Source organism: Dromiciops gliroides, chromosome 4, assembly GCF_019393635.1.
Source record: "Dromiciops gliroides isolate mDroGli1 chromosome 4, mDroGli1.pri, whole genome shotgun sequence".
Taxonomy (NCBI): Eukaryota; Metazoa; Chordata; class Mammalia; order Microbiotheria; family Microbiotheriidae; genus Dromiciops; species Dromiciops gliroides.
In genome coordinates, this window is record NC_057864.1 from 103058245 (window position 1) to 103075623 (window position 17379).

At 46.4% G+C, this 17379-nt stretch overlaps 1 protein-coding gene across 4 annotated transcripts in view; it reads right to left on the reverse strand.

Moving 5' to 3' along the window:
- The window catches only part of PIK3C2B (phosphatidylinositol-4-phosphate 3-kinase catalytic subunit type 2 beta), an 85868-nt gene that overhangs the window by 38153 nt on the left and 30336 nt on the right, over nucleotides 1–17379 (reverse strand). For 3 of the 4 annotated variants that reach the window (XM_044002813.1, XM_044002814.1, XM_044002812.1), the window contains 9 exons: nucleotides 15393–15493; nucleotides 13945–14099; nucleotides 11109–11229; nucleotides 6258–6369; nucleotides 6023–6102; nucleotides 5354–5417; nucleotides 2525–2671; nucleotides 1641–1674; nucleotides 778–973 (listed from right to left, as the gene is read on the reverse strand). In XM_044002813.1, coding sequence (XP_043858748.1) covers nucleotides 778–973; nucleotides 1641–1674; nucleotides 2525–2671; nucleotides 5354–5417; nucleotides 6023–6102; nucleotides 6258–6369; nucleotides 11109–11229; nucleotides 13945–14099; nucleotides 15393–15493 — 1010 coding nt within the window. Of the gene's footprint in view, nucleotides 1–777; nucleotides 974–1640; nucleotides 1675–2524; nucleotides 2672–5353; nucleotides 5418–6022; nucleotides 6103–6257; nucleotides 6370–11108; nucleotides 11230–13944; nucleotides 14100–15392; nucleotides 15494–17159; nucleotides 17262–17379 lie in introns of those variants that run through there. The other variant, XM_044002816.1, reaches the window with a different exon arrangement.

The following is a 17379-nucleotide window of genomic DNA, read 5'->3' on the forward strand; positions in this document are numbered from 1 at the left end:
CCCCCTGGGGTTCAAAGTTTCTCCATAATTACCAACAATTCACTTGTATTTAGCATTAGGCCATTTACAGAACACAGAATCTGGAGTCAGGGGACCTATGTTGGAATGCCACCTCTGCCACTACTTTTGTGACAGTGCACAAGCTACAAACAGCAAGAGACCGTGCTCCAGCATAATCTCTGAGTCTCAGTTTCCCCCCATGTAAAATATGGTTAGACCATAGGATCCCTGAAGTCTCTCCAATGCTAAATCTATGGTCCTAAGAGATAAAACACTCCACTGGATCCTCATTTTAAGAGGAGAAAATAGGGAGCCAGAGAGGTTTACGTGACTAGCCCATGGTCACATATAGAATCAGGATTCAGACTCAGACTCCACCCCCCCCCAACCCTTGACTCCAGGCCCAGGACTCTCTTTACACAACCCCATGCAGTCTACAGGAGATCTTTCAGCCCAGCAGTAAGGTGGGCACCTTCAGGCAGGGAATGCTGAGAAGAGATGGGAAATCGATTCTGTCAACTCCTTTTCTATCTGAAACCAACCCAATCAACATTCATATGACCATAGAACTGAAGCTAGAAGAGACCTCAGAGGGTGACTAGTCCAACCCTCTTGTAAAAACAAATGAGGAAATCAATGTCTAGGATGGGTAAGTGACTTGTCCAAGGTCATATAGGTAGGATGAATTAGCTTGGCTTTAAATTGAGGTCCTCTGATTCCAGACACACTGTTCTTCACACTGCTTCCTCATTGAGGTTGCCCAGCCCTGAGGCTCACCTGGTAGCCCAGGTGATAGGAATTCTGTGAGTGGCATAAACTGTGAAGGCCAGGGGCCCAGAAAGGAGGCAGGCCTCCTGGACCAGCTCATGCTTCTGGTTGCCAGGAACTACTGTCTGAAAGTCAGCATTGAATGTATTGCAATAGAGTTCCACCAGGTCCAGGATGGCCGCCGTCAATGCCTCCACTACCTTCTCTGTGAAAGGGGGAGAAAAGAAATGAGTCCTGACCCACTCCCCCCTCCACACACATACCCCCAAGGGCCTGCTTACCATGACATCCCTCAGGTTAGGATGATCTAGGAAACCCACAGAGGAACAAACGGGATATTGGTTGGTTCTTGTGCATGTATAATTGGGGCTGATTGGGGGGAAAGGGGGGGAAGATAGTAAAGTCTTCCTGAATACTGCCTAAAGCACAATGGTAGAACCTCGGAGAGGACTGGACTGCTACAATGGAAACTTGGCTGTGGGGGTGGAGGTGTTCTAAGCCAAGCCGAGCTGCCCAGGAAACAACCATCCTCTCCCAAGTGTGAGTTTTCCCATCTGGAAGCGAGGCAATAACTACTCAGTCTCACCATCCTCTACTCCACCCTATCAATGCCTCCCAGGGACACCACCAGGAATAACGAGTACAAATTATGAGCAAAGAGTTTATGGAGGAAAATGTGCTGACCAGCTGTACTCAGACTTCATACTGGAAAATATGTATACACCAGCATGGCACATGTGCGCGCGCGTGCGCGCGCACACACACACACACACAATTGAATAAACTGGGAAAGGGAGCAGGGGAAGACAAGCTAGGTAAGGGTGCTTTCTCCTGAGAGGCAGATGGAAAAAACTTGCAGCCAGGTCTATTACCTCGGTTTTCCCTCACGGCCAGGACATTTGGATCCTGTTGGGGAAGAGAGAAGGCTCATTTCAGTGCCTCGGCCCTTCCTGCCACAGCTGAGAGGCAAAGCCTTCCCAGGCACCCCCAGCTGCCACCAGATGTGATCATCTGAAGAACAGTGGTTGCTCAGGAAGAAGCAAAAATAGAGAGTCTGGAGAGATTGAAAAGATGGACAGACAAGCTCGGAGTGAGGCGTGAGGGAGGGGAGCGAATCTTTCAAGGATGATTGTCAACGTTCCCAAAAGTGACCGTCAAATTTCCAGGATGGAGGGTATCCTCGGGCCCCCTGGCACTGAGAAGGCACAGATGCCTACGTGCCCTAGCTGAGCCTGTGATCCCAAGCTGACCAAAGCCCACCGCATAGGGGATAGCCCTGTCCCCTACTCTGAAGTGGGGCTTTATGCTACAGGGTGGAACATACACAGTAAAAAGAAGGGAAGAAGAGTAGGAGAGAGGGATAAGTTAATCAATCGTTGGAGATGTGGGGCAGGGAGGGTGGGAGGAGCCTATGGCTCTGGAGAAAGAATTGTTATCAAGAGTACAAACATGTAAAGCATCCCTTTCTTCAAGGACAGGCTTTGTTTCCTGTGTTAGTGTCCTGCCCTGACCCTGCAGGAACCCTACTGGAAAGGGGCTGGGCACTGCCTGGTGAATAGTGGAGCAGTGAGTAGTCCTGTTCTCACCCTCCAACAAGAACGGCAATTTGCTGCCCTTCAAGAATTCCTGGGACGTGGAAATGAAGCGTTTGAGGCGGGAGAGGTACTCTTAAAAATAGGCATCTAGTCATCCTGGATATGGAGGAAGAGTTCCCCCAGTTCCCATCAGTCCCTCTCTCCCCAATCCGTGCCTTTACCTTCTGAATTTTGGGTTGCATTCGAGATGGACAAGGGGGCAGCTGGTTGAGGGCATTGGTGATCTCTGGGGACTCCACATCAGCCAAGGCGTTGCAGATGGCTTTGACAGACTGGACCACCCTGTCAGCCTTCAGCGGGAAATCCCCCTGTAAGAAGCAACACAGGGAAGCTGGCAGACTTGAAGGCCAGACACCTCCCCTTCCTTCCCCACTCCACCCCATTCCCTTAGTTCCAAGAAAGAAGCTGACTTGAAAAGGAGGCAGACAACTTTCAGGTCATCAGGCCATGCCAGGGATGCCTGCAAATTATTTTCAGACATCATTCAGCCAAGTATATCAATCCTCTCCAGCCCATCACTTTGGAATTGCCCATGCCTACTTACCCCAAAACCCACTTCAGGGCGACCCCACCCAATATTCCTCAGCTCAGAGAAAGCAATTGCCAGTTTATACCAAGCAAATGCATTTAGGGGGTTCCCCTTCCCAGCTCTTTGAGGTGACAAATTTCTAGGGAAATCAGGTAGGAGGGGAACATGAATAGGACCAGCTTATTAAAACCATTCCAAGCCTTCTAATCATCTTCCATTTATAGACCCCTTTAAGGTTTAAGCAGTGTTTTCAATAATTCAAACCAGAAGTGTATGTGTGTATCTATATAAATATCTGTGATGTATGTGTAAAGATAAAACATGTGTATGTTATGTGGGTATAGGAATATCTATATCATTTCAGTTGTGTCTGACTCTTTGTGACCCCATTTGGGGTTCTCTTGGAGTGGTTTGCCATTTCCTTCTCCAGCTTGTTTTACAGATGAGGAAACTGAGGCAAACAGGGTTTAGTGACTTGCCCAGGGTCACACAGCTAATAAATGCCGGAGGCTGGATTTAAACTCAGGTCTTCTTAACTCCAGGTCCCTGCCACCAAACTGCCCATATAATGCACACACATATATACACATGTATGTGCACGTGCGTGTATGCACACATGTGTCATACAGGTATGTATTGTCTATGCAGTTATATATGTATTGCACACAATACACATATATGTTAAGTAAGGGAAGAAGGGAGGGATATGTACATTTATGTCTAAATATGTCTATATGCATATTATGTGTATATGTTACAAAATCCATAACATGTTCATAGGATGGTTTGAAAGGAAGAGCACTCATAGCTATGGGGCTCAGGAAAGGTTTTAAGTAGAAGATGGTGCATATTCTCTTTCATGTTAGGGCAGCTAGGTGGCACAGTAGATAAAGCTCCAGGCCTAGATTCAAGAGGGCCTGAGTTCAAATATGACCGTAGACAGTTACTAGCTGTGTGACCCTGGGCAAGTCACTTAATCCTGTGACTTAATCCTCGGTTTCCTCATCTGTAAAATGCTCTGGAAAAGGAAACGGCTGACCACTCTAGTATCTTTACTAAGAAAACCCCAAATGGTTTCATAATAAGTCAGACATGACTCAACGACAACATTTTTCATTTTACATATGAGGAAATTGAGGCACAGAGAGGATAAGTGATTTCCCTATGTTAACACAGATAATTGAGTATCTGAACTGGCATTGGAACCCAGGTCTTGTGACTGCAATTCTAGCACTTATTCCAACTTCATTCAACTTTATTACCTACAACATTCCTCATAAGTCTGTACTCTAGACAAGCTAGTTACCTGTCTAAATCACCAGCCTCATGAGCAAGACAAACACATTCTGTGGTTCTTCTCCTTTAGTTCACACATTTCCTTAGGATGCTCAGGCTTTAAGTGGTTTCCCCACAATGCTATAAGATCAGTAGAGCAAATATCATTGTTCCCATTTTACAGATAAGGAAAATGAGGATTAGACATTCGCATTGGCTTGCTGAAAATATGAGGTCAAACTACATTATGCCTACCATAATAGCTGGGGCAGCTATGGTGGTGTAGTAGATAGAGTGCTAGGCTTGGAATAAGAAAGATCTAGGTTTAAATCCTGCCTCAGTTTTCTCCTCCATAAAATGGGCATAATAATGGAACCTACCTCACAGGGTTTCTGTGAGGATCACATGAGATAGTACATGGAAGTTGCTTTGCAACCTTAAAGTATTATATAAATGTTGTTGTTATAATTATCATCATCATTACTATTATTACACAGGATAGGCGAAAAGTCACAATGTTTTAATAACTTTTTGAAACTTATTTTTTCTTAATTTTTCTCCATTTACAAGATTTGATTTTTCACACATAATGTAAATTCATTTCCTATATATACTGTACATAATGCTCTGGTATTGCAAATTAAAAGCAAAAAATAAGAGTTATTAAATACTGAAACCCCCTCATGACTTTTGACCTACCCTGTATATCTGAATGTAAAAGACATTTGCAAATTGTAAAGCACTATATAAATTCTAACTATTGTTATTATATGTTTAAGTAACTCTCTCATTTGTATAGATGAAGAAAGTAAGGGATAGGCACTCAGTGATTGCCTGATGACTAAGAGACAGGAATGTCATTTCTTTCTTTCTTTCGTTTTTTTGAATGTCATTTCTTTAAGGCCACTTTCTCATTCCCCTGGACAATTACCAGTGACGAGCAAAATTCTAGGCAGGCAGAAGAATTCTGGTCTTGTCTATGTCAACTGCGAATTCTAGCTATTCTAACTGTAAAGAAGATCCCCCAACTCTGAACTGAGGGGGTCTCCGCCCCAACCTGGCCCCCTCAGAAGGATAACTCCAAATCCTAGGGAATCTAGAATGCTAGAGCTTTCAGGTGCCCTAGGAACACAGACTGGGAGGAGAGATGATCCCCTAGCCCCATCCAGAACCTCCACAGACGCACCTCAGCCAGAAGGAAAGCATCCACTTCATTATGGAAGGTGTCAAAGAGAAGACTCAGGGCCTGCCTGGGGATTTTGGGGGGAAGGGGATGGAGAGAAATAGCAAAGATCAGGGTAGACACGGTAAGTAGAAGGATCTATTCTTCCCTCTCCTCAACAGAGTTCTACAATTCCCAGGGCTCGGGGGAAGGGGAGGAGGGTTGGGAGAGTTTGTACCACACAATCCCCAAATTCTTCTGGCTTTGAAATTCCTCCCCCCTCCCCTCAGTCCCATGAAGACAGAAGGAAGACAAGCCACCTCCCCATCCCCCAACTCCATTAATCAGCCAGAGAAGGGAGTAGCAAAGGAAGAGAAGCCAGTGGGCAAAGACACTGGAGGGGAGGTGTGGGAGGCACAGAAGACACAAGGAGTGAATGCAGCTCTAATAAATCTTGGAGGGGGTGCTCCTTCCTCCACAATCCAATTCAGCGCTAATGCCAGAGCCTCCTCTAGTTTGGAGGGAGTTAACCAAGAGACTGTAAGATCCATAAGGATAGGGAGCAGGTCTTATTTCCTCCGAGGCCTACCACATTGCTTTGCACATAGGGCATGATGAATGGGGAGCAGAGGTGTCTTAAACTGCTCCATCTTCTCCCATATCAGCTCTTCCCCGGAGTCCGCCCGCTCTCACCTGCTGATGGTCTGTTTGACAGGCCTCTCTTGAAGGTGGATATAGTGGTTCAAGGTGGATGGGCTCTGGTCATCGTTCATCTGAGTGGGATAGGCAGGGTCCCCATCTTTAGGCAGTAACCCTAGCCCACTCTCCCTCCACATGGCCCCTCATCACCCCTGCACCCCTCCACCCAAGTCTGCACACTCGTCAAACACCTTTCCCTACCCCAGTTCCCTCCCCACTGCACACTCACAGTCCGTGCCAAGTCGGTCCGAACGTCCTTGCGCTTCATCAGCTGTAGCCGGATGTCAGTGTCAAATTTTCGACACTGCTGAATGTACTCATGGCTTCCCAGGGCATGTTTACTGGTGAGGTGGAGGGAAGGAAAGGGAAGGGAACAACAGTAGTCTCTTTATAGATATTAAATCATTTGATCCTCACAACAACATTAGGAGGTAAGTGCTATCACAATCACCATTTCACAACTGAGGCAGACAGTGGTTAAGTGACTTGCTCAGGGTCACATAACTAGGAAGTATCTGAGGCTGGATTTGAACTCTGGTCTTCCTAAACTTCTGGCCTAGCACTATATCTACAAGGCCACCTAGCTGCTACAATGTTACCTAGATGCCTCAAAACCATCAATTAGCAAATGGAGTGGAATGCCTCCTCAAAAAAGACTTCAATGGCAGAGGAAGCTATATAATACCCTTGGCTTGGGGAGAGAAAAAAAGAGCCAGGTAAGGAAGCTTCTGTTTACCCTCATCTTGGTCCCTGGAAAATGTCATAGCAGTTTGGAAAAAGGGAAATGGAGGTCTTTTTTTCAATTTAATTGAACAGGTAGTTATTAAGCACCTACTAAGTGCTACCCACCACTATGAGCACTAAGAAAACAAAGACAAAAGCAGTTTTTCCTCCGGGAGTTTACATTCTGATATGGGGGATGGGGGGGGGTATAACAAACAGACAGAGAAGCAAATACAAAAATATATAAAAGTAAATATGAAATAATTTTTGAGTAAGGGAAAGGGCTAGCCACTGAGAACCAGATCTTTTTGTCTAAACATCCACCTGATTCTCACAGTCCTGCTAAAATGCATGGAAGCCTTGGTTTGTACAGCCCTACAATTTCATTTCCTTGGTGTAATGCTAGGTGGTACAGGGATAGAGCACCGGCCCCGGAGTCAAGAGGACCTGAGTTCAAATTCGGCTTCAGACACTTGACACTTACTAGGTTGTGTGACCCTGAGCAAGTCACTTAACCCCGAGTGCCTCAAACATCTGAGGCCATCTCCAGTCATCCTGATGTATATCTTGCCACTGGACTCAGATGGCTCTGGAGAAGAGAGTAAGGTTGGTGACCTTGCACAGCCCTCCTTCATTTAAATCCAATTCATTGCAAGTCACAACATCACTTCTGGATGTCATGGCCCTCTTTGAGAAGGAAGGACAAATAGCAACACTTATCTGCATAGTCTTTGTTTGTTCATTCATCAGGGTAGACATAGGAGGCTAAGAAGAGCCGAGGGCACAGGGAGTTATAGAGAGGGAGTCTGGTCCCTCCCCAAACCCTGTGGTACTTGGAAGCGCTGGGAAGGGGAAACACAGAGATTGAAGGGGGTCTTGGTGTTCAGCACCACAGTCCTATCCCCCCAGACCATGCCACAGGCTTTATGGCCTAATCACTGTAAACACAGCCCAGGAACTTTGGGGCCCAATAAAGCAAGATCACCAAGTTAGAAGCTTGTCTTCCCTGCCCTAAGCCATAGGCCAATCAAAAAGCATGTTACTCTCTGGGGAATCCTGCCCAATTCATGACTAATGGAGCAAACACAGCAGACTTCCTCCAAAACTCCCACCTCCACCTCTTTCCTGCTATACATCCAGAAGCCTCCCCCTTCTCCTAACTCTTTCCTCCAGTGAGGAAGGTTATCCCGAGTTTGCAGCTGCAGCTGTAACTATGACGGGTGCCCGGGAAATCAGGCTCTGACATCTCCCTCCTCACCACGCCCCAGTCCTGCCTGCCCTCCCTCTCCGTGGAAGGAGGTGACGGGTCAGTGGCAGGGTAGAGAAAAAGGTCGGGGGAAGGGAGAAAAATAACCCTATCTCGGCCTCCAGTTCAGCTGATCTCAACAGCTGGATAACAGAGGGGGGAAGGGGATTTCCTTCCTCAATACATCTGGAAACCCTGACTAGAGGTGGGGGTGGGGAAGGGCCTAGAGGTAAAGAAATAACATGGGTGGGTCCAAGGTCAGAAACCCACATAGACCCAGCTAGGACCTTGAAGTTCACAATATCCAAAAGTGACAGTGATCTTGAAAGACCTGGAGTCTCAGAGGCAGTTATTCCTGAATCTTCTGTGATTAGCCCAGAGCCAAAGCAAGATAGAAAGGCAGGCCTCCTGCAAGGAGGGGAGTGTCCTGGGAGGAAGGAAGGAAGGAAGGTGGGGAGAAGAGGGAGGTGGGGAGCAGGAAACCCAGCCCTCCTCCTCCAGGTCTAGGCTCCAAGTTCTTATCTTGGAGTTCCTGCATCCTGGAAGGTAGCAGCTAAAGGGGGTGGGGCTAGGATTCAGGGCTGCTTGAGCCCTGGTTCTTCCGTCTGCTCCCCATTTCCCCCCATGTCCCCATTTCCCCCTGTAGGCCAGCCAAACACCCACAACCCCCAGAATCAGTTCTTCCCAGGAAGATGGGACTGCAGGAGCCCAAGGCATCTCCCTGGGCACTGTTCTGTCCAGTGGCCTGGCCCACATCCTGAACAAATGCTCAGCCTTCTAGGTAGTCATTATTTCACTCCAGACCTAGCATCGCAACAGGGAGCCAGGCAGAAAAGTGGCTGTGGCAGAGGCCACCATGGGAAGAGACCTGGATATAGTCCAGAGACTGAATCTATTTAATCCAGATCTCCTTGGCTGAAGGTCAAGAACCTGATTACCTTCTCAGTACCAATCCCCAATCCGTTCCTTTTTTTCTGGGTTGATTCCATGCTTTTGGCCCCCAGGGCCTGAGGGAGGGGCAGTGCCTTCCCCGGGGAAGAGGAGGGCTATACCCCATGGGAGTGAAAGGGACTCCGAGTCTCCTTTCAAGCTTCTCCAGTTTAAAAACATCTGATACTTCTGACCCCCTTTAATGTCCCCTGTACTTCAGGGATAGGAACAAGAGGCCCAGGGAGGGCAAAGTTAGGTGTAGGTGCACTACAGTGGTCCCGGGCCTGGGGGCCCACCCTGGATGCCAGTCACAAGAACAATCTTTGCTGTTACTAGCTCTTTTTGTGAGAGAGAAAAATGGAAGTGGGATGACTTCAAGCCCTCTGAATGCCACCTGCTCCCCAATCTTGCTCTCTTCCAATCTGCCAGTCTTGAACTATGGACCATAAAAATGAAACTGCTTACAGGAGAAAGTAGTCTTGGGGGAAGAGGTAGATTTGCATATAAACTGAGATTGTAAACATACCCAACCTTCCTCTTCTCCCCTCCCCAGCCCCACATACCTTCCCTCACTCCTCCTTTTCTATTGGCATTCCTCTGAGATTTATCCCCAATTTATCCTGTACGCATCTTGTTTGTACCTATCTGTTTGCATATTTTCCTCCCCCATTAGACCATGATCCCCTTGTTTTTTGCCTGTCTCTATATCTCCAGCATCTACCATAGTGCTTAGCACACAGGCGATGCTTACTAATTGCAGGTTGAGAGACTAACCCCCTTTCCCATCCCCAATCTGCCTCCCTGATCAGTGGCTGGCCCGAGGTAAGCATTTAATAAATTGCTTCTGAGTGACCGATTGCCCTCCACGGTTTCCCTGCTCCCTGGCCAAGGAAAGCCAAAGCCCGGAGAGAATCAGGGAATAGAATTGTTTTATTAGATCCAGATCACATTGTCTCCGGCAGGGAGGCTAAGTATATGATACTGTAGCATCAATATGATATCATGGAGCTTGCCTGCTCAAGGGGGGAGGGGAGGGGTGGAAGGAAGAACGAGAATTTGGAACTCAAATCTGTTTAAAATTTTTTTCTTACATGTAATTGGAAAATATTTAATGAAATTTAAAAAGCTTGAAAAAGAAAGTATATGATAAAACTTAGCTAGTGATAGACCCCAATGATGAAGATATCCCATCTACACCACAATGACAATGATAATAATAATCTTGGGTCATTTTCCAGTTGTGTCTGAATCTTCATGACCCAATGGGGTTTTCTTGGCAAAGATACTGGAGTGGTTTGCCATTTCCTTCTCCAGCTCATTGGACAGATGAGGGCTAAGTGACTTGCCCAGGGTCACACAGCTAGTAAGTACCAGAGGCCAGATTTAAACTCAAGAAGACTCATCTTCCTGACTCCAGGCCATCCAATAAAAATAGCTAGCATTCATCTAGAGTTTCGAGGTTTGCATAGCACTTTAACAACCCTGGGAAGTAGGTGCTATTATTATTATTCCTGTTTAACAGGTGAAGAAACTGAGGCTGAGCGAGGTTACTTGTTCAGGGTCATACAGCTTATGTGTCTGAAACAAAAACTGAACAACCAGGTCTTTCTGAATCTGAGTCCAACATTTTATCTCTTGTGTCACCTAGCTCTGTATGGGAAGGAGAAGTTTTGTGGTGGTGGAAAGAGAGGGATAGTAACATGGAGAGGAAAAATTTCTCCCCCTATCCCATATGGACACTTAAACCCAATCCCTCAGGAGTCCTTGGCCTCAGTCCTGGCTGCAAAGACTCCATAGCCAATTCAGGGCAGGGAATCTCATACCCAAATAAGAGATGTTGCCACACCCATTGCTTCTCTATTTCCATGGGTTTGGGAACACAAGGCTTAATGTTTGCCCAGCCCAGGCTTCCAGATCCTTCAGATTTAGCCAACACATTGTGCCAGCTCTGCCTGAGGCCAGAGATTGTACAGTGAGTGAGACGTGGCTCAAAGGGCCTGCATGATGGGGAAGCCCTGAGCACAGCACCAGAAACACAGGAGGCACTTAATAAGTGATGGAAGCTAACTGTCATTCCTCACTTGCCCCAGCTATGTTCTGCCACCCAGGTCTCCCCACGCACCCACATCCACATTCCCTGACCCCTTCTTCAACCAAGCAGGACGCCGATAGATCACTCACTTCTGAAGGAATTCCTCCAACCCACACAGCTTGAGCACAAAGTCACCCACGTCCACATCCCTTAATTCATCGTGTGTGTAGCACAGCGTCTGGTAAATGAGTAAGTCCACTGTGGAAGAACCTAAAGAGAGTGGAGGAGGAGAGAATAGGGTCACACAAGTCTTCAGTTTTCTGCTGTGCCAGCCTCATCTATTTCCACCTTCCCAGTTCAAAAAACCCCTCCCTGGATACCACTCCTTTAGATGCTTCCACTACTAGAATGCAAGCTTCTTGAGGGCAGGGATATCTTTCTTTTTGTATTGGTATACCAGGCACTATGGGAAAGGCTGGCATTTACATGTACATAGTAAATTACCCAGTAAATTATATCTACATAGTAAACATTGAAATAAATGCCTTTTTGTTTCCCCCCTTTGCTCTGATTCTTCTTTCACAGCATGACTAATGCAGAAATATGTATAATGTGATTGTACATATATATATAACCAATATCAGATTGCTCACTGTCTTGGGGAGGGGGAAGAGAAGGGAGAAGGGAGAAAAATTTGGAACTAGAAATCTTATAAAAACAAATGTTGAAAACTATCTCTACATGTAACGAGAAAATAATAAAATACTTTTATTATTAAAAAAAAGAAATAAATGCCTTTTCATTCACTTCTTCATTTCAACCTAGTTTCTGCCAGCTGACTGTTGCTAACCAGTAAAAGAGGCAGCCAAACAGAGTTTGGCTTTGGAGCTTTTAGATTTTCACAATTGGAAGGCACCTTAGAAATCACTTACTCCAGCTTCCTCATTAAACAGATGAAAGATTGCCCCTGGTAGTGAAATGCTTTGACTAAGGTTGTACAGTGAAGACATCCTTCGATTAGGGAATAGTTGAGAAAGTTGTGGTATATAATTCTTTTTTTTTTTTTAAGTGAGGCAATGGGGGTTAAGTGACTTGCCCAGGGTCACACAGCTAGTAAGTGTCAAGTGTCTGAGGCTGGATTTGAACTCAGGTATTCCTGACTCTAGGGCCAGTGCTCTATCCACTGTGCCACCTAGCTGCCCCGTGGTATATAATTCTGATGGAATACTATTGTGCTATAAGAAATGATGAGCAGGATATGAACTGATACAAAGTAAAGTGAGCAGAAGCAGGAGAACATTGTACACAGTGAAAGCAATATTGTAACAATGATCACTCGTGAAAGACTTAGCTACTCTGATCATGACATTGATCCAAGATAATTCCAAAGGACTCATGATGAAAAAGCGAACCACCTCTAGAGAGAGAACTGATGAACTCTGAGTGGAGACTGAAGCATCATATTTCCACTTTATTTTTCTCAATTTTTTTTTTGCAACATGGCTAATATGGTAATACATTTTGCAAGATTTCACATATATAATTGTTATTACCTTGTTTGCCTTCTCAATGGGTAAGGGAGGGAAAGGAGGGAGGGGTTTTGGAACTTGAAATTTTTAAAAAAAGAATGTTAAAAATAAATAATAATTTTTTTGGGGGAAATTACATCCAATGAATGGAAATGCTAACCAGCTGCATTAAAAAAAAAGAAGTTTGTACAGCAAGGTTGCAGTAAAGTTAGGACCAGTTGTCCTGACTTCAAGGTCAATGTTCTTTCTTTCCACTGTACCTCTGCTGCCTTACCTGATCCTTTCATCTCACAGAATCATAGAATTCAGAGCTGGAAGGAATCTTAGAGATCGTTTGGGCCAGCCTAATTATTTTACAGAAGAGGAAACTGAGACCAGCAGCAATCAAATGACTTGGGGGCAGCTAGGTGGCGCAGTAGATAAAACACCAGCCCTGGATTCAGGAGGACCTGAGTTCAAATCTGGCCTCAGACACTTGACACTTACTAGCGCTGTGACCCTGGGCAAGACACTTAACTATCATTGCCCTGTCCACCCTCTATCCACCATTACCACCCCCCCACCCCCCCCACCCCCGCCAAAATCAAATGACTTACACAAAGTTACTCAGCTAATTTAGAGGCAAGACCAGAACTTGAACCCAGAACGCCTAGTTTAATGTTTTAGATCTCTGGGAAGGGATCAGGTTGTACAATCCTGTTAGAGAACTCACACCTGACATACACTTACTACCTTTTCATCCTTGGACAAGTCCCTTCACTTCCTAGACCCCAGTTTCCTCATTTGTAAAATGAGAGGGTAGGACTAGATGGTTTGGGAGGTCCATGATTCCTCTTGGTCTAAGATCCCTTGTTCTAGAGCTAGCCAGAGGGTCTTTGGACCCTCTCTTTTCTTTTTAATCAAATCTTTTTTTTTTCTCGAATCAATGAAAACTGCCTTCTTTTCCTCTGACCTCACCCAATTCAGAAAAAACAAACAAACCCAAACCACTCTTACAAACATGCATAGTCAATCAAAACAGATTTCCGCCTTAGGAAGTCTCAATCTGCACTGAGTCCATGACCTTCCTGTCAGGAGGTGGGCAATATGCTTCATCATGAGTCCTCTGGAACTGTGCTTGATCTTTAGACCCTCTTTTTCCACCCTCGCAAAACGCTTCAATGAGGCAAAGCCAAGGGTGCACTCTGCAAAGAAGTGGGAGAGAGGGAAGAGGAGCTACAGCAATCTGGTCTAGGATTCTCTCCCTCTGGGGTCTCTTGTGCTCCCTCTCTTCTCTCTTCCCTCTCCTTTCTCCATCCATCAGCCATCTCACCCTAAGCAGCTTCGGGTCCTTGACCCTATGCTCCCCACCTGAAGGGTCCTCTTTAGATCATCAGCATCATATACAATTGCAAGGACCTGACAAACCTGTCTGATGCCCTAACTGGAGATCACAGCCATCAAATGATTGACTTACAGTCACAGGTAAAGGTGAGTGGCTCCCGTAAGCCTTCACACACCACGGTCACCTTCAGGCTCACCCCAGCACCAAGGTGCTCTGGGCTTGGGTTGACAGCACTCCAGACGTAGCCAGTGAGGGAATAGTCCTGGATGTCAGAGCCAGACCGAAGACTAGAGGCAAGAGGGAAGAGGAAGTACCTTTCTTTGTAACAACATCTCAGGACACAAAGAGGTAACCTGTGGGGAGAGTATCTCCCCCAACACACACACAGACACAAAATAATACCCACAGCTCTCCAGCATGATTATCAGGGACCTAGATAGGAACCTAATAGGCACTGACTCTCAGGTTACCTAAGCCAGGGTTTTCCAAGCTGCTTTGCATGAAGACCCAAGGATATATGAGGAAGAAAAAAATGTATATAAATATGCCTACAATCAGAAAAAGCATAGGGATTATACCGGTGATTTCACTGATACCAGGTGGGGAAACTCCCTCAAACCATGTAGCAAAGCACCTGCTTTGACTCATTCCTTAAAGAATTGCTTAGAACATTGAGATGTAAAGTGATTTGCCCATCTCTGTGTCAGAGGCACGATTTGAATCCATGTCATCCTCGCTCAAAGGTCAGCACTCAATCCACCACACTCTTCTGCTTTTCAAAGATGAGGAAGAAGTCTCTACAGATATGGGCTGCTACTTCGTGTGAAGTTACTGGCTTCCTTGGAGATTCTGTTTCTCCAGTTGCTAGCATTTGCTTCCTAAGACAACCTTCAGCCTTTGTGTACCTTCTGGGTGTCAATTTATGGATGCAGATGTTGTTTCCCTCATTACGATGTAAGATCTTTGAGGACAGATACTGATTTTTGCCTCTGTAGCCCTAGCACCCAGCACATGGCCTAGCCCCTGGGAAGGCCTTAATAAAATGTTTGTTAATTACTAGATTATTAGGTTTTCTTTTTCTATATTGAGTTTGTGTGAATATATATTACTTGAGGATTCAGTTCCTCACTGGCTGGCTCCAAAATTACTCTTACCTTCAACTCCATAGTTGTGCATTTGTCCCCTGTGCCATCAGGATCGTGCCAGGAATTAAACATTCAAGTGCAACTATTATCTTTTTGTTTTGTTTTGTTTTGTTTTTTGGTGGGGCAATGAGGGTTAAGTAACTTGCCCAAGGTCACACAGCTAGTAAGTGTCAAGTGTCTGAAGCTGGCTTTGAACTCAGGTCCTCCTGAATCCAAAGCCAGTGCTTTATCCACTGCGCCACCCCAAGCTGCCCCCTAGCTATTATCTTTTAATATGAGAGTTTCTGTGACTTCACAGTCTGAAGTGCCTATTCAAGGGGAGATTCTGCCTCTGTAGACTGGGGTCTCAGAGGAGATCTGGATACAGGTGGCCCATTCTTTCCATCATAACTACTCCACCAAAGCCCATCCCTGACCCCATCCTTGTGCTCTTACATATCCAGCATGTGGCAAAATGCAGCGACTTCCTCATCCCTCTCCTCTGAGACTTCAAACAGCTCATAGCCATTGGCAGTAGACCGGGACCGGGAGCTCACCTTGGGAAAAGATTGTCTAGATTTAATGGCCTTTCATCCGTGTTTCCCCATTCCCATCCCACTTCCACTCTGGGGTCTTCTCTTTCTGATAATGGGCCCAAGAAAATAAAATAGATTCAGGGTTGGCTCAGACCCTATTATAGAACAAACAGAATTGAAGATAAGGAGTGTAAGCTCTGGGGAGGCAGAATAGACAAGATGCCTGCCCAGTTTGGGCTCAGAAATGGCAGGCTTAGATAATAATTATATTTACATAGCCTCTTAAGGATTGCAGGCATTTTACATATGTTTTCTCATTTTGATTCCCACAACAACCCTGTAAGGTAGGTGCTATCATTATTCCCATTTTTCTAGATGAGCAAACAAACTAAGAGAAGACAGATAACTTGCCTAGGGTCAGAGAGGGACTCTGAGGCAGAATTTGAGTTTTGATCTCCCTAATTCCTAGTCCAATACTTTATCCATTGTGTTGTTACCTGGCTGGCTGCTGCCTGGTAGGATGGACCCCAGACTGCCAGCCTGGGCTCCCCAGGAGTGCTGTCAGTAGGAGGCATTGCCAGGGGTGGGATAGAAACCGGACACAGCATCCATTTGACCACTTGGTGTTCCCTGGACGAATGAGCCCTACTCTTCACCTCAGGCAACTGGCTGGCCACACAAACCTACTTTGGACATGCCTGGCCCCAGATAAAAGCCAACAATGGGTAGAATAGAACCTAATAAATACAGTACTAAGACCTAGAGTTCATGAATCACTGATTCCGACACACAAACATTATTTTTTTTTGGTAGATACTATTTGGGGAAGAAAGCAAAAACCAGCTGTTTAGGGCTGCAGTGAACCAAGTGGAAACCTCTGGCTCCTCTCCAGCTCCCAAGTCCTCTGGTTCCAAGTCTCTCTTACCTCAGCTGAGCCTGTTCCTCCTTCCTACTTCCACCCCAAGAATTGTGAGGAGGGTAGGGTAGGGAGAAGGGAGGGGAGTTAGAGGACCAAAGCCTATGTCCCCACAGCATAGCTGTCATCAGACAGGGTGAGAAAGAATGCAGCCTGTTCATAAGTATTGGGATGGAAAATGAAGGGGGCAGGGGAGGGGGTGCTGATGGAGGGTGATGTGTAAGAGGGCCCCTATCCAGAAGGCTATGCCTTGGGCCAAAGCCCGAGGGTCACACTGACAAGTGGAACAAGCCTCCAGCCAGGACAGTCTGGTCAAAGGGCATTCTTGATGCCTCATTTTTTTGTCACTGCCCTGATCCAAGCCATTCTCACTGCCTTTCCCTTCCATTTCCCCTCACAGAGACATGAGCCATTATAGAAGGACCAGGAGCTCTTGATTCTAATCCCCAGGTCACTTCCTCCAGTAGATCTCCCCTCTCTTGTTACCCCTACTCCCCAGGCAGAGGGAGATGGGGGAGGCAACAGCAGGAGCTCTTGGTGTGCCAGGTCCCAACTCTGCCAAGTTTGTGCATGTGTCCCAGTGCAAACAATAGCCCCACTGTCAGCAATTAGCCCACAGAATAGCACCAGAGAGAAAAGAAGGGAGGGAGGGAGAGAGAAAGGGAGGGAGAGAAAGCAGGAGAACAGAGCGTCTGCTGAAGGCCATTTTCATGCCCTTTCAGAACCACTCACTGGCACCAAAGGAAAACAACAACAACAAAACCCACTTACGGTAGCTAGGCTGGCAGACCCTGGTGGCATCACCCACTGCCGACTGGGGGAGCCTATGAGATGGAGGCTGGGAGCCGGGGCACCCAGGTGACCTTTAGAGCCAGCCATTCCTACCACTGGCTCTACTGGCCCGGGATAGGGACAGTGCCCCCGGCTGGAAGCCCGGTGGAACCGGGGAGGTGGAACTGGAGGGTCTTTGGCAGCCCCTCTCCCATCAGGC